The 16,296-nt window shown below is 41.0% G+C and overlaps 1 protein-coding gene across 3 annotated transcripts in view; it reads right to left on the bottom strand.

Moving 5' to 3' along the window:
• LOC147892265 (phosphatidylserine decarboxylase proenzyme 3-like) overlaps positions 1-16,296 on the bottom strand; it is a 176,740-nt gene that overhangs the window by 152,513 nt on the left and 7,931 nt on the right. For all 3 annotated transcript variants that reach the window (XM_087388300.1, XM_087388299.1, XM_087388301.1), the window contains exons 6-9: positions 7,149-7,238; positions 6,883-6,933; positions 6,561-6,644; positions 6,352-6,443 (exon numbers count right to left, since the gene is read on the bottom strand). In XM_087388300.1, coding sequence (XP_087244426.1) covers positions 6,352-6,443; positions 6,561-6,644; positions 6,883-6,933; positions 7,149-7,238 — 317 coding nt within the window. The remainder of the gene's footprint in view (positions 1-6,351; positions 6,444-6,560; positions 6,645-6,882; positions 6,934-7,148; positions 7,239-16,296) is intronic.

The following is a 16,296-nucleotide window of genomic DNA, read 5'->3' on the forward strand; positions in this document are numbered from 1 at the left end:
AGATGGTATTTGTTTTACCCACAACAATTTGCAGATTTTAGCCCTCATCTCCTTATAGATTTCTCATTGGGCTTGTCAAATCATGCCCCGTTGTGGATGAATTTGCAGCTTGGCATGCCTCTGGATGATTTGCCACCCCTTTCCAGTAGATTATTGCATGTTAATCAGTCTTATTTTCGACATCACTATTTCCAGCAAATGATCAGACTTGCAATTCATCCCTTGCCTTTGCATGCCCAGGAGGACATGAATTATGCTTGGGACAGTTTTGTCTCTCGTATGCAGAATGTCATTAGGGAGTATGGCAACTGGCATATGACTGAATGGAGGAATGAGGTTAAATGGGCAAAAAGGACAGCACAACAATTGACTGAATTTTCTCAGTTAAGGCCTCTCTCTGATTCAAAAAAGGATTCCCTTTCACATGCTCAATTTAAATTGACTGTTAATGATCAGAGGAAATTGCACAAATGGCAGATTAGGGCAAGAATGAAGCCCCTCATGGATAAGGGCTGCTCATCAAAAGCCTTTTTCCACAGCTTGCATGCTACTCGAAAGAAAAACTCATGTCTAAGGGTAAGGAAGCTAGATGGCTCTTGGACGCACTCTTTCTCTGATCTCCAAGATGAATGCCAAAATTATTTCCAGAAATTGTTCTCCGCTCCTGGTTCCCCATCAAATCAAATGACTGATGCTAGGACTGAATTTCTCCAATATGTTTCTGGAATAGTGGAAATGGATGATGCTCTTACCTTGGAGAGACCTTTTACTGACACAGAACTTGATAATGCATTGTTCCACCTCAGCAAATACAAGTCCCCTGGCTGGGATGGCCTTACGGTGGAATTTTATATTTCTTTTTGGGATGATTTGACAGAAGTCCTCTTGCAAATGATCAATGTTGCCTGGCAAGAAAATCAGTTGCCGCACTCTTGCATGGCATAGTCAAACTTGTGCCCAAAAAACATCTGTGTGACCATATGTCAGATTGGAGACCTATTACTTTGATGCCTGTAGTTTACAAACTCATTGCCAAAATGATTGTGCATAGGCTTCACAGGATACTGGATGCGGGACTTCATCCTCATCAGTATGGGTTTGTGCCGCGAAGATAAATCCATGACAATATATCCAATGCCTTGACTGCAATTGAATATGCTAAGTATTCGCATCAAGATGTGCTTATATTGCAGGCGGATATTGCTAAGGCATTTGACACTGTTCAATGGGATTTTATCTCTCAAATCATGACAAAGTTGGGCTTTGGTCCAAAGATGGCAAATGCAGTTTACTAGCTTTATTCTGGCTCTACTTCTCAGTGCATTCTTGGGGGTCATCTGTCTCGGTCATGGACATTGGGTCGATCAGTTAGACAGGGCTGCCCTCTTAGTGCTCTCTTCTATGCCATTGCGACCCATCCCCTTTTAATGTATCTTGATCATCTTACAAACACAGCACAGATGACTGGTCTTAAAATCCCTGGGGCTGCATCTTTTTTGGCACAAGCATATGCTGATGATTCCTTCTTTATGCCATAGAATTCTCCCCGGGAAGTTCACATGCTTATGACCACTCTTTCATTGTATGGTTTGGTAGCGGGATTGCATGTCAATTTTGACAAATCTAAATTACTTCCCCTGAAACAATGTGACTGGCATTCTATTCTTTGGCCAGGTCAGGTGGTGCATTCCAAAGATGTAGTCAAGCATTTGGGATATCCCATAGGATGGCATATCACCAGGAAGCAGCAGCTAAAATGGATCTTCCAAAGACTTCAACATAAACTGGAATACTGGAAGATTTCTACTTGGCCTCTTCATGTCAGGCTCAGAATAGTACAGTCCATTGTCCAGTTCTATTTACCTTTGCTGCATTGGTCCTCCAGGGATATTTCAGCCTTTATGTCTCAAGCTATGGAGATGTTATGGAGGACAAAAACTGCTGTGAAAGCATTGAGACTGATGAAGATGGAAATGGTGTGCTCTCCTAGTCTTCGATGTATCTGGAGCAGTAAGCTTCCTTTCAAGTAGCGGGTCTTTTTATGGCGTTGTTTGGTAGGAGCTTTACCAGTGGGTTTTTTATTGGCTGCAAGACGAATAGCTTTTCCAGCATGCCTACTTCATATCCGCGGGAGAGTGTGTTACATTTGTTTTGGACCTGTCCTCTTGCTTGTGATTTCTTTTTCATGCTCGCTTTCCCAATATTTCTTTTGGCAGGCACTTCTGGTTGTTTGGCAGATATGTTGCTATCCCAGACTATGCTCAATTCTTCCCTTGGTATTACTATTGGGCTCTCTGGTCATTATATTATGCTTGTACTATTCGATTTTATCAGCACTTTTTGGTGGATGCTTTTCGCTTTTTCCATTCGGTATCTCCAGGATGTGAATTCTCTTGGAGACTGCTTTATTACTGCTTTTGGTCTCTGAGTAGTAGTTGTTCCACTTTGGACAGCTATGAATGTAATTTATTCTAACTGAAATACATGTTTTACCCGAATGTCACATATGTACAAACAGTATAGTATCTCTATATTATGATTTATATGATATGTCAAAGTATTCAATAGTAGATGCACATGTAGCATTACATACTACATAGTATTATAGTGACCACTAATTAGTTACAACGTACAGCTAGATACTAGATAGTTGGTCCAGATCATGTCCTTAACCATGGTCCATTAAAAAACATTGCACACTGTATGCACATGCCACAAAATTAGACTTGAAAGTTCATAGTACACAATACTTAGCAAATTGCAAAATTTTTACAAATTAGAACTTCAAAGTATCACAGGCTCTTGCTGGCTCTGTGGCTGATGCACAGAGCCTGAGTAGCTAGAACTCCAAAGGAGCTCTGGCTGGCTGCTAAACATAACAACAGTCGTGTCGAATGGGCCATATGCTGATGGCAGCTGAACGAAGGCGTCGACAAACGGGCAGAAAAGAGCCATACATTGTACAGCGGCATGTTTTCTAAGGCAGGGAAAAATATATTAAACCTAATTTGTTTAGAGTACCTGAAAAACTTAAACGTTATAAACATTTCATATTTAAAGCATGCTTGGATAGATACGCGTTTCTAAAGGTTAGAAATGTTAGAAACTTTAGAAACCTTAGAAACGTTAGAAACCTGCCTTAAAATTTAGAACTTTTGCCCAAAAATTGTACCTTGGGTCAAGGTCGACGGCCGTACATCGTACGGCGCCATTTCCAACACCTCAAGCTGCTCGACGCATGAAACCTGCAATCCCATGCGTCAATCTTGGATCCCTGTGTGCTTTCAGCCTGCCCTCAGCAAAGTTTTGAGTACTTGCCTTGGATTTTGTATATTGTATGATGTATCATGTATGTTCTAGTAATAAGTGCAATGTGCATGGGCCATGGCACGCAGCATGATGCATCTCAGTATCTACTATAAATTACTAATAACTAATAAGATATTATATATAATTTATTTATTTATTTATACGTTTCTAAAGTTTCTTAAGTTTAGGTACTTTAGGTACTCGACCCTAAAACGTACCTAACGTTTCGTACTTTAGGTACGCGATCAGATCCAACTCTGGGATTTGGAAAGCTATTGAATCTTTGCTCTACCTCCTCCTCCAAAAGAACCCAACCAACAACTCGAAGAAGTGACAACTACACCACACGAAGGAGCCACACTTGCACCCAACTAGAAGTCCTCACTGATATCATTTATTGTGCACAGGCTAATTGATCTTTCAAATCTAAAATCTCAGCAAGATATTCTATCACAACATCAGCCCCCTGCATTTTGAGCCCAATCAATTAATTTCTTTAAAAACGTGTGCCTCATCCTTTTAGTTGATATGGTCAAGCCAAAGTATTTTAAGCATCCCTATTCCTCTAGAGATTTGATATTTTCATAATATGCCTAAAATGCAACAAAGATAGTGCTTGTCCATAACTCCCATCCAATTCTTTTGCTACTCAATTGGGTCTTTTGAGCCTTTAGAAGAAGACCACTGCACTTGAAATACCCTTTTGGACAATTTCACCACACTGGCACACTGTCCCACAAAACCTTAGCCAAGGAAGATGTTATTTGTACCAAGCAGAAAGAAAGGAAGTTTATTAAAAGTCTTCAAATGACCGAAAGGTCTATGAGACTAAAAGAACCTGATACAATGAGCTGAGGGTTGGAGCCTCTAAGCAGGCATCAGAATGGTCCGTGCATTAAACTTATCTTAAATCTTGGAAGAGCAAAAATTTTGTGCATCCCAAACATGATCCCAAAGAATAACAGGACAACACCAAAAGCAACAGAGAGAGGCAAACTAAGCGAAAACCAATTCCTTTTCTGTACAAAGCAGCAGTTACTATATGACATTGCATCACGTCACACATGCATATGTTACCAGATGCTCAAACTAACCACAAATTTGAAATGGCTCTACAATAAGGCATAACCTTGCAGAAACAAGCTAAAATACAAGTGTGAAGTAAATAAATCCTAAGTGCCATATAAGCCGTGCCCATATTGAATACTTGCTTAAATTTTCTTTTTGTCTCAATACACATTCAAAAAAAGCACAAAATCAGTAAGAACTTGTGCTTGGGATGCAGCTGCACTAAATATTTTCCCAATAACTGTGAAAATTTATGGGTTAACAAGAATCTCACGCTTCAGTTCTTGAACACAGCTCCAAACCAGAAGCACAAGCTCTCAACCTCTACTCTAAATTCTCCCCACTGCGTCTCCTTTAGCTCCCTCTTTTATTGTGTTCCTCCTTGCTCGCCCCTTCTGCTCTCCCCAACCCTGACCTGCCTCTCTTTCCCACTCTCTGTTCCATATGTCCCTTCCGCCTTTTCCCCACACTGCTGACTGTAGCCTCGTCATGAGTCTAGAGCTCCAGAGGGATGCCCCCACTCCCCCTTCTGCTTGAGCCCCCACTCACCCTCCTGCTGCTTGAATCCTTGCCTTCCCGTCAGCGAACGGAACCTGCTTTCTGTAGCGAACTCTCGCAACAGAAGTAAGCAGTGAGCACTCACACTCTCCGATCTCACTCGACACATTTGTACTAGATATGTAAATTGCACAAGATATCCCACCCAAGCAGCCAATTAATAGGGGTGCGGTTTTTCTGTTGCATTTCCCGCAGCTGAAGGTGCTTCAAAACAGCCTCACACTGAGGCCTGTGCACACCTAAATCCCATCCCTCCCTTTCCTACCTGTGAATACCTTAGTCTGCTCCCCCCTTGTCCTTCTCATATGGGGGCTCACAGGGGGGAAAGTGACTTCAAACACCCCTTACCTGGGCTGCTGCTTGTTGCCCGAAGCGCCCTCAACATATTTGTGACTATCTATTCCTACAACCCCCCCTCCCCAAAAAGCATGCAGCCTATTTTCCCTTTCCAGGCTTTCTGGGGCGATCTCCTAGCCACCAAATACCCAAGAGGTTTAGGGATCAGTTTCATGTCAGCCCCACTTGCAAGGGAGGACCACATTCCAAAGGTTGTCACAGACCATCTTTCTCCTAAAACCAACTTCTGGAAATAACCTAAATTCTGCTTCAGCAAAGGTCACATACCCTTTGTGCTTGTTTAGTCTTGGTATTGCCTTTGTACTGTGGATTCTCACCTGCCATAGTATGGGCTGATCCCTTTCTCACCTGCCAAGGCCTGTGAGGTTCTGAAACAACATTCTGAAGCTTGGCTGGCTAGCTTGGTCCCCTCAGGTAAGAGGCTTCAGGCTCCTCCAAATGACGTGTTCCCAAGGACCACATCTTTCTCTGGAGGGGGCCCATTAGAACTTAGAAATCTGCTTTCCCTGGATGAGAGTGTGTGTTACAGACTCTGAGAATTTTCTCTGGTAATCCTATGATCAAGTAGTGAGAGCTTTCCACTCCTACTGAGCCCAAGCTGCTTTTGGGCCCAGCAATGACTAAGGAGGGTGCTTAGGTTTGAGAATCTATTGACGGTTTTGACTTGTTGAATGTTGACTTGCTCTTTTGCTGGTATATTCTTATCTCTTCAGTTGAAATATAATCCCCTCATGCTATCCAGCCATGCTACTAACATAGAAATTGAAGCCTGTTACAAAGCTTTCTCACAAAAATCCTCACAGAATACCAATGAAAATTCAATATCTCATTTTGACAGTGTCATGCTGTCCTCAAAAAGTTTAGCAGAACCTTTCCTTATATTGCATAGCAAGGTATTTCCCTAAAGCATTGGACACATTCCATGAAAGGGATCTCTTGAGAATGAATGACAAATCGCATTTACATTTATTAACTTCTGGTGTATAGAATCTTTCTCGATGAAACAGGGAAATTTTACAAGGGAAGATGGAAGAAAAATTTTAAAGAAGGGACATATACTTCTCATTATATTCCGCTAGCAGTTGAGCCAACTCATCAGCGTTCACTTTGCCATCTCCATTGTAATCAGCTTTCAGAAAAAGGTCCTCTATCTTCAAACATAGAAGACATAGTTCAAATTAAGTACCATAACTTTTTAAATCATTCACAACAAAGAAGTCTGCCCAGAACTTCAGTGCATAATTTTCAACCCCCTACAAAAATTTTACCTCATGACTTGATACTTTGTTTCCAAAGGCCTTGATAAGTTCACGAAACTCTTGCAAAGACAATTCTCCATTCTCATCCTCATCCTGTTGAGCATTCCTCAAAACAGAATGCCTCTTTAAGAAAATAGCAATAAATATCTATGGCTGTATATAACCTAAATATGAAATAAGAATAGCCATTTATGTGCCTTAAACCATGAGAAATGTAAGGAGTTCAATAGAGCACTTAAGAAAAGATGCTTGCATGCATCTTGGAAATTGCTTTCTTTGGTCAGTTTTGTTGCGACAACAAGCTAAATGTGAGAGAAGAAAAGAGCTTCACCATGATTGAAAGAAGTCGCCGTGCAAAACTGCTCTGTGTTTCCAAACGATCCTGGTAGGATATATCCATAAATTAGGGCTTAAATGCTTAATAGTAGCATCTATTTCCTCTTAAAATGTTCTAACCAATTGATAAACTTGCTATTAACAACATAACAGAGACACTCATAAGTGCCCACCAAAGAATTGGTACCTTAAAACATGTCATATTTTGGCACTCCCAAAAGGAGGAGAAAATGCATATAGAAGAATAGATAACAAATATACCTCCATGCTATATCCCAAAGTAATCTTTCCAACAGTCTTGGTCTTTGTGCTTGGATCATAAAGTTCACAAGATTTATGACCTTGATCCACCTGCGATCCCAAAGAGAATAATTTGAAGAAAAGTATCAATGCAAATACCACCATAAGGTAAAAAATGCATTGGGAGAAACATGCATCCATACGATCTACTTCACATTGTAGGACGGTAACATACGAAACAACCATGATAATATATACCTAGATGAATCCAGGAACATTCCCAAACTCATCCTCTAAAAACACAACATAGTGCAGTTTCAATCCCACGAGAGTCACTCATCAGATTGAAAACCATAAACTCCATCACGCATAGCAGGGACTAGCTACTATGACATCCCCACTGACGTCATCAGCGCCCAACAGTGGGTGTAGACCATAGTATAAAAGTATGCTCTCACACATACGAATCCACACACCCACACATACTTGAGCATCCATTTATACAAAGTCTTCGTACTGAGTTTCTGTCGGCACTCCGGAGGTGAAGGGCAAACTCAGCCATGACGAAGGCTAGCACTAAAGGAGAAGGCTAATCAAAAAGTAGTCCAAATCTCTTCATTCAAGCTACAACTGCTTGTGAAGTCTAAATGATTTCATTTTAGTCTCTCCCAAACGAACATCTAAATCTAAATCTAGCTGATAGGGCAACGCACCATTTAAGATAGAAAGAATTATCGCAATACCAGCAGGCCGCAACTTGGATGAAAACTTCACAAGGTGAAATTTGCATGTCCGCTAATACGGCAGAAGCATATACCTAGATGAATCCAGGAACATTCCCAACCTCATCCTCTAAAAACACAGCATAGTGCAGAAGCATATACCATGATAATCTTTGTAACTGTCCTCAATACCTTCAAAGCTTTCGTAAAAAGACATAGCTCCTAGATAGCAAGTATGGCAATACCGCAGCTAACACTAGAATAAACGCCATCATAGGAGCCTCACAATAACCCAAATAACTTGGCAGCGGTCCAAAGCAAGATGCAAGTCAAGTTCGAGCATGTTTCGTTAGACTCATAATCAGGCACATGGGTGGATGTCTTAGAGATCGCAATATGCCACCACAATAAATGACATCTTGGGACGATATAGATCATATGGGAAACCCTATTCAAATGGGCAGTATTCATGACCCTTGCATTTACTCCCAGCTTTTAGGAGTCCAAAACAAAAGAACTAAAAATGCTTGCAATGAGGGAACCTTGCCCAATAATCCTGCCCTTATTGTCGAGAATTACCAGCAAAGATACACGGGAAATCCTCTCACCAAGGATAGGTAATTACTAAGGTGCTTCCAAATTATACGAATGCAAGTCTAGCTTCTTTGCAAGTGGAACATACAAATCTATGCTTGCTAAGGCCAAAAAGCAACTTACGGGAAATTTCAAGAATTCTAGAAAGAAGACTCGCCCTACAAGCATAGATGATCTATGATACAAATGTTATGCACCCTTCACAAATGCAATGGAAAAACTTTCATCGTCAATTGCCTTACATGATGGTATCAAAAAATATATTTTTTTAAAGGAAACAATAAGCACTTATACATGGTAGATGCTGGTCAACCAAGGTAGGATAACAATATCTATATACCTTCATAAGACTAGAATATATCCAATCATACAAATTAAATTTTTCTATAGAACAAGCGAAACAACAAAGGAAAAGGAGTTTATAAGCGACCTTAGACAAATTTATGAGTAAGTGAGAAAAATCAATGATAATATTAACTTAATAAGCAAAGCTACACTTACGTTCTCATCAATACCCAAGCATAAGCTGCCTTCTGGGTTTCAATAGATTCCCGAATCTTTTGGGTGAACCCAAGGCTTACTAAGCTTTGAAATCCCAACCAAACAACAGAAACTTTGATAGCACAAGGAAGTAACAAAGCAGAAAATAAGAATAAGAACTGCAAAGGGAGAGCGAGAGAGAGAGAGAGAGAGAGAGAGAGAGAGAGAGAGAGAGTTAAATTAGGTTAAATTTCTATCACAACACAACCAAATCCAACAAAAGAGAGAACGAAAGAAAGAAAGTCTATCAATGTCCACAAAAACCAACACATCTGTTGGGATTTGGACAGCTAAAAACCAGCTAATACATCCACTTAGGGAGGGCACATGGCAGCTCCCAAGGAGTGCAAAAAAGTACTATACCTAGATGAATCCAAGAACATTCCCAAACTCATCCTTAAAAAAACACAACAGTGTACAGTTTCAATCTCATGATAGTCACTCATACCATAAACTCCATCACGCGTAGCAGGGACTAGCTACTATGACATCCCCACTGACATCATCACCCGTGTAGACCGTAGTATAAAAATATGCTCTCACAAATGCAAATCCACACACCCACACATACTTGAGCATCCATTTATACAAAGTCTTCATACTGAGTTTTTGTCGGCACTCCAGAGATGAAGGGCAAACTCAGCCATGAGAAAGGCTAGCACCAAAGGAGAAGGCTAATCAAAAAGTAGTCCAAAATTTCTTCATTCAAGCTACAAATGCTTGTGAAGTCTAAATGATTTCATTTTAGTCCATCTTAAACGAGCATCTAATCTAGCTGATAGGGCAACACACCATTTAAGATGGAAAGAATTATCGCAACAACAGCATGCCACAACTTGGACGAAAATTCACAAGGTGCATGTCCACTAATACGGCAGAAGCATATACCTAGATGAATCCAAGAACATTCCCAAACTCATCCTAAAAAAACACAACATAGTGCAGTTTCAATCTCATGATAGTCACTCATAAGATTGAAAACCATAAACTTAGCTACTATGACATCCCTACTAACATCATCAACGCCCAACAGTGGGTGTAGACCATAGTATAAAAATATGCTCTCACAAATACAAATCCACACACCCGCACATACTTGAGCATCCATTATTTACAGTACCTACATATAGTCTTTTTTTAAAAGAATAATGGGCCATACATCAGTTTAAGACATAGTAATTTGACTTGGATTTCAACCACTTGATAAGTGCTACGCCCTCACGATATATTGCCCATTTTCCATCCTTCCTAGCAGCCTTAACCACAGATAATTCAATTGCCTTTTGCTTCAATTGAGCTCATGCGAGTTCCTTGGTTATCCATATATATACCTTTGTAAGACTAGGATATATCCAATCTACGAATTCAGATTTTTGTTACTCTAAAGTCTGAAATTCTACATTGAAAATTTTTAGCTATTGCAGCTTCCATACCCACATAAGATATTTCGATATCATTGAACAATTGATCACCATTTGGACGAAAATTCAAAGAAGTTGCATGTCCGCTAAGGTGATAGAGAAAGGTACCTTTCTAAGACTAGACTATATCCAATTGTAGAAATTTGGGTTTTTGTTGTTCTGAAGTCCAAAATTCTACATTGAATTTTTTTAGCTGTTGGGGCTTTTGCACCTATGTAAGATATTTTGATATAGTTGCAGAGCAGATATAATTGATTAGTTGTCCATACCTAGTCCCTTTCAACTTATAAGATAGTCAGAGAAGCTTGATCCATAAATCTCGTGAGCTAAGTGTAATGAAAGCATGTCCTCTAGGATGTTGGATACAATTTGCTCTGGCATCTTCATCATTGTCAACCATCCATTCAATGCTCGGCATGGCTGCCTTGATATGTGATAAAGTATCATTGAAAGAGTCCTCTTTGTACCATCCTTCAAGAAGCCCCCCTATTCTAATCATTAATTCATTGTCACGTCTAGCTTCATGCTCTTTAATCTCTCCTTGAATGTCAGTGTTACTCGCCTTTGTATCAACCTCCACAATCACTTCCTTCTTAATTGTTTGTACTTACGTATGAACTAGATCTTTCGCTGTAGAGACTAGTTGGGGATAGCGGGAGAAGCCTTACAAGTCATCATAACCTAATCTATTATTGCCTACTTGCCAGGTCCTTCAAGAACCTAAAGTCTAGCTGTCACAGCTACCAACTGCAATTTAACTCACGCACCTCTTGTTGTAAAAGAAAATATGTTCTTGAGGTCCAAGGATGGGTTGATTAACTCCCCCTCACTGAAATGTCTTTGCATACGGGGAAGGCGTAAAAGTTGCCACCGTAGAATAGAGAAGGTTGAAGAGGGGGATTTCAAAGCAGAACCACACTATTCCATTTTGGCAATTTCTAAGGCGAGCCCCTCATTGAGACTAACCCCAAGGCTGGACTGGGAGCTCAGGTCAACACAGGGTTAGAAAAAGAGGAGAAAGAACCTACTGCTATGACTACCTGTGAAAGAAACTAAGGGTGTAAAAGTTGAGCTGAATTGAATAGGTGAAATGATCAGACAAAAGCTGTCTGTGAACCGTATCTTGAAGATGAAGACTCTTTGGAGCTCGAACTACCTACGCAACCCTCACTTGACGACAACATGGAGAAACGGCACGGCAAATTGGAGAAATGTGTAGCAAACAGGTTTGGAGAAATGGCACGGCTACCTATAGCACTCGAGTTCAAGCTTTGCAAAGATAGATTGACGTCTACAGAAGGCCTCCAGATTTCAAAGAATGATTGATCATATATAATAGTGCAAGTGGAATGGCATTCCAATGTTGCAAGAACTCATCCACTGAAAGACCATCCCATCCTGGAGATTTCCATTTGCCACAAGAGGTAATTGCCTCCTTCAATTCCTTTTCCTCAAAAGGGCTGTAATTTGCATGGCCTGCCTCAAAAGGGCTGTAATTTGCATGGCCTGATGAGGAGTCAAGATAGGACTAACATATTGATGAAGTTCATGCCTTGCCGATATCACAGCAAAGAAGTCCAGCTACCATCCACAAGTTTCACCCTGCAATATTATCACATTGCCAATTATAATGCAACCCCTTAAAAGAGGCATTTGAGAAGCAAACCTTATCAGTAAATGCCCTCTACGTTTCCCATTTCGCTAGCTTTATAAGGTCGTTGCACTACAAGAAAAATCTAGCCCGACATAACCAATCACCATCAACATGAGACAATTCTCGAATGTGGGTGAGTTTCTCAAGTCCTAACAAGTGCTTTAGCCTTCACTACATCCTCGCTAAGGGTATGCATATAATTCTTCCATAGTCATGTATGACATGCTGCAACAAGCAACAAAAGTAGACAACGCATAGTCAACATCAATTCGAGACATTACCAAAAAGGAGCAATGGCATCACGTACCATGCTTTAGAAAGACTCATGCTGCAAATAACTATTGTATATGATAAGCAGCCTTTTGTCGGGCAGCCTGTCATTTTGCAGTTCATAGAAAGAGAGGTTTAAGCAAAGAGGAGCATGATGCGAATGCGGGAAAGCATAATCAGCCCACATAGAGCAAGTGAAAGCATCAAACTGTTACGCATTAAACATATAACAACGATCCACACAAGCCTTCTGATACAACTGCGCATTATGCTGAAAGGTGTAACCAAGAAGCAAGAGCCGTGTTTCCTTCCAAGGGTCAGCCAGACCAAATTTATGCCGCTGCACCCGCTTCGATGCTAGCACGTGCATATGAGCAGAAGTATTATCTCACGGCAGCGGAGCATTATTAAAATCTCCACATACAACAACATTTTGCCTCCAGCCAAACTAATGCTCTATGATTTGAGGCTTGGGGTGCATAGACTGAAGCAAACTCATATATCCCTCCTTGAAGAAGACATTGCACAACAATCCGTCGACCTTCTCAGTCATTATACGCCACAACTAGGTGAAGGGCATGCTTCACAAGCACTACTACAGATAAAAAGAAGTGCCACCCGCATAGAAAATATCATAGCCAGCAAAATGCCCTGACTGGCCATGCTGATTATGCGCCTGCAAGGCTACAATATCACGTTGCAATCTATCGATATGTGCCCAAAATATTTTCAATGTTTGCAAGATCACACAAACCCTATCCATTGTAAGTCCGACATTTTATATATGCCATTATACTTACAGCTATGTGCACAAGTAGTCCCACAAGCTAATACATCAAGACTGCATGTCTACGTTAGGGTCAAGTCTCTACCCTGAGGTGACACTACAGCCCGATGAGAGGGCAGCAAACAAGCAGCTTCATCTTCCAAGAAAAGAGTGCAACTTGCCATCACTACAGCCCATGTGATGCCAATTCCTAAATTTTCTACAGAGGTATGGCCATTGGGGGATGTGTCACTTCTCTTCACAATGTAAATATCCGCTTGCTTGGTAATTCGTTTATTGCATGTCTTTATTTGCTGAAATTTCAAGTTCTTGCAGTTAGGATGTTTGCCAAAAGAATGTATATGTTAGATAGTCTAGCATTTGAAGGTGGGCCTCCATTGAAGAGGTTATGGGCATTAGTGTCCCACAAGTTGAGACGTATCTCTTCAAGAGAAACGTAAAGACCACACCCCACCTGAATACCCAAATATTGGACCAATCAAATGCAAAGAATGCAAATCAACCCAGCAACTATTAAAGAGAATGTTTGCTGTAGCCTTGGGTGTGGACCTGTTAACATGAAAGAGTCCAAGAGATACAAGACAAGATGACAAACTAATAGGCCTAATAGGTTATGTGAGAAGGCCAACCAAACTCAAACTAACCCTAGACTAGCCCTTTGAATAGAGGTAACTAAAACAGAAGTCAAATTGGAGTAGTATTGATCACCTAAACTGGATTTTTAGTCAAAGAAATAAAGGGTGGTTAAAATTACCATAGTCCAAATTTCAGCATCACACGTGGCATGCGGACGTGGCAGCCCTGACATGTGGCATGGACACTTGGCAGCCCATGACACACATGGAAGCCTGTGGGAACATGTGGAGGGCCATGAATGAACCATGGCACCACTTGGAACTCCAGCCCCCATGCTTGTCCCTGTAGGAACTGCAGCCCCCATGCAACTCACCAAAATCCCAGGGAGCCAGCCTCCATTCCAAATTGGGCACACTCTCCCACATTTTTTAAGCTGCCCCCTCCTATATCTATAGAAGAAACACTCCCCCACCCTCATTTGCAAAGAGTTTTCTCTCCCTCTTGATGGTGCATAGTCTCCTGCAGCATTTCCTTCTGTAGCAACTCCCATAGCAGCTCCTCCTGACTCTTCAGAGCCTTCTCTACGCAGTCCTGCAGCAGCAGCAGCCCTTGCAACAACAGCCTTCACACAGCAGGCTGCAGTACCAGCCCCTGCAAATAGCACTTCTGCAACAGCAGCTTCTCCTGCAGCCTCTTTTTCTACTGAAGCAACTCCTACTGCAGCTCCTCTCGCAACCCTTTCTCTGCAGAGCTCCTACTGTAGCTCTCCTACAGCAGCTCTTCCTGCAGCAGCACTTTCCCTTACTTGATCCTACTTCCAGCAGCTGCTCTCAGTTTTGAAGCTAATTTATACTAGATTTACATTGTTTTCAGCATAGTTTCTAAAGTTGCATCAAAGATCTATCACACAGTTATGCTATATCAAAATCTCATTTTCAAAGCTTCAGCTTAGTGTTACTGATGTGTGGCAACAGTGATAATTGTGCAGGCATCTTCCCTCAGGATTGGAGAGCCCTTGGAGCCTTGAGCCTTAAGTACCCTGGCTAGACTCTCTCTCGAGAACAGTTTGGTCTCAAGTTCGGAAGGTGTTGGTCTTGTATCTCATTATAATAAAGATCCTCGATAAGGAAGGGGGGGGGGGGGCAATCTCAGCCCCGTATAGGCCACTTTTCATCTTGCAAATCTATCGATAAAGCAATATTCCGCAATCTTATATAGAGCAATCTTTCCCTTCGCGTTTAGAGAGCACTGAGAGGTTTCATTGGTATCAGAGCTTAGGATAGTGATCCCCAAATCGCTGTGCTCCCTTATCGAGATTGGTTTTTAGCTGTTGGGGTATTTGCACCTGCTTAAGATATTTCGATATAGTTGAACAGCTGATCACCACTTGGACAAAAAATTCAAAAAATTCACATGTCGCTAAGGTGATAGAAAAATATACCTTTGTAAGACTAGAATATATCAATCATACAAAATTTGTGTTGTTCTAAAATCCATATTTTTTAGAATTTTTAGCTGTTGGGGCCTTTGCACCCGATTTCGCACGTGATACCAGAAATTTCTATTAGGTGCACCACCCATCTGCAACTGTTTTTCCAACCAAAACAAGGCATCACTCCCTATGAAAATGGCCTGCTTCCCAAGAGACACTGGCACGCTTGCTGTTTTGAAGAAGAAATTGAATATGTATCAGCATATGTCTGCTGCCTCACAAAAGTGCATAACACATACTGAGCTCAATGTATTCTCTGTAAGCCAAAATCAATCAGTCTTGGCTCACTGGCCTTCACCAAGGCTGCACCTCAATTTCAGTCATAAGCTAAAAGTAGTTTGCCTTAAAAAAGATTTGTGGACGCAGAAAGGGAGGCTCCTCATCAGTTGAAAAGCTGGCTCTATGATATGCTTTGTCCTACAGCACACAAGTCCCTCCCTTTTTATTTAAGCAGAAGAGATCAACTCTTTAAAATTCGGCCCCATCTGTGTAAAGAATGATTAACATGGATTTTTCTTCCATGAAAGCTGCAGTGGACATTTATGTTGTAACCATATCATGTGAGTGGGACTCTCATAGACCTTAACTACCACAGTAAGTTTCCATCATAACTCACCTCATTATCTTCATACAGAGGAGCCAAGAGATCATGAAACTTTTAAAAGGGGTTTATGAGGCAAAAGGTAGCATGTTAGTTGGTACAAAAATCAACATTTTATGTCATAGAGTTTCTTGTGCAATGGTATCATAATGTAGTTTGGCTTTGGGATAATATAGATGACCCAAGCGTTGAGGGAAATGTGGCACACAAGGGAAATGTATGCAAAGAGAAATGAGTGCTGCATTGGAGTTAAAAGGTGTGGGACTTCCATAGACCTTAATGATCATATTCAATCAAAGATAACTCTCCTCACCATCTTCACGTAACCTGGGCTCCAGGTGACCGTATGGCACAGCTTCATTCATTAATTGGGTGCTATAGCTACTCACATCATTTGTTTATACTGGTGCACAATTTTGAAATTATTTTTTTGTATTTTGAGAAATGAAAGCACCAACAAAAGAAATATGTCCTGTACAATTTTCAAACATCACCTGAGCATTATATGCAAT

Source organism: Dipteris shenzhenensis, chromosome 17 (assembly GCF_047967505.1).
Source record: "Dipteris shenzhenensis isolate YYH24624 ecotype China chromosome 17, Dip_SZ_1.0, whole genome shotgun sequence".
In the NCBI taxonomy this organism is placed as follows: domain Eukaryota; kingdom Viridiplantae; phylum Streptophyta; class Polypodiopsida; order Gleicheniales; family Dipteridaceae; genus Dipteris; species Dipteris shenzhenensis.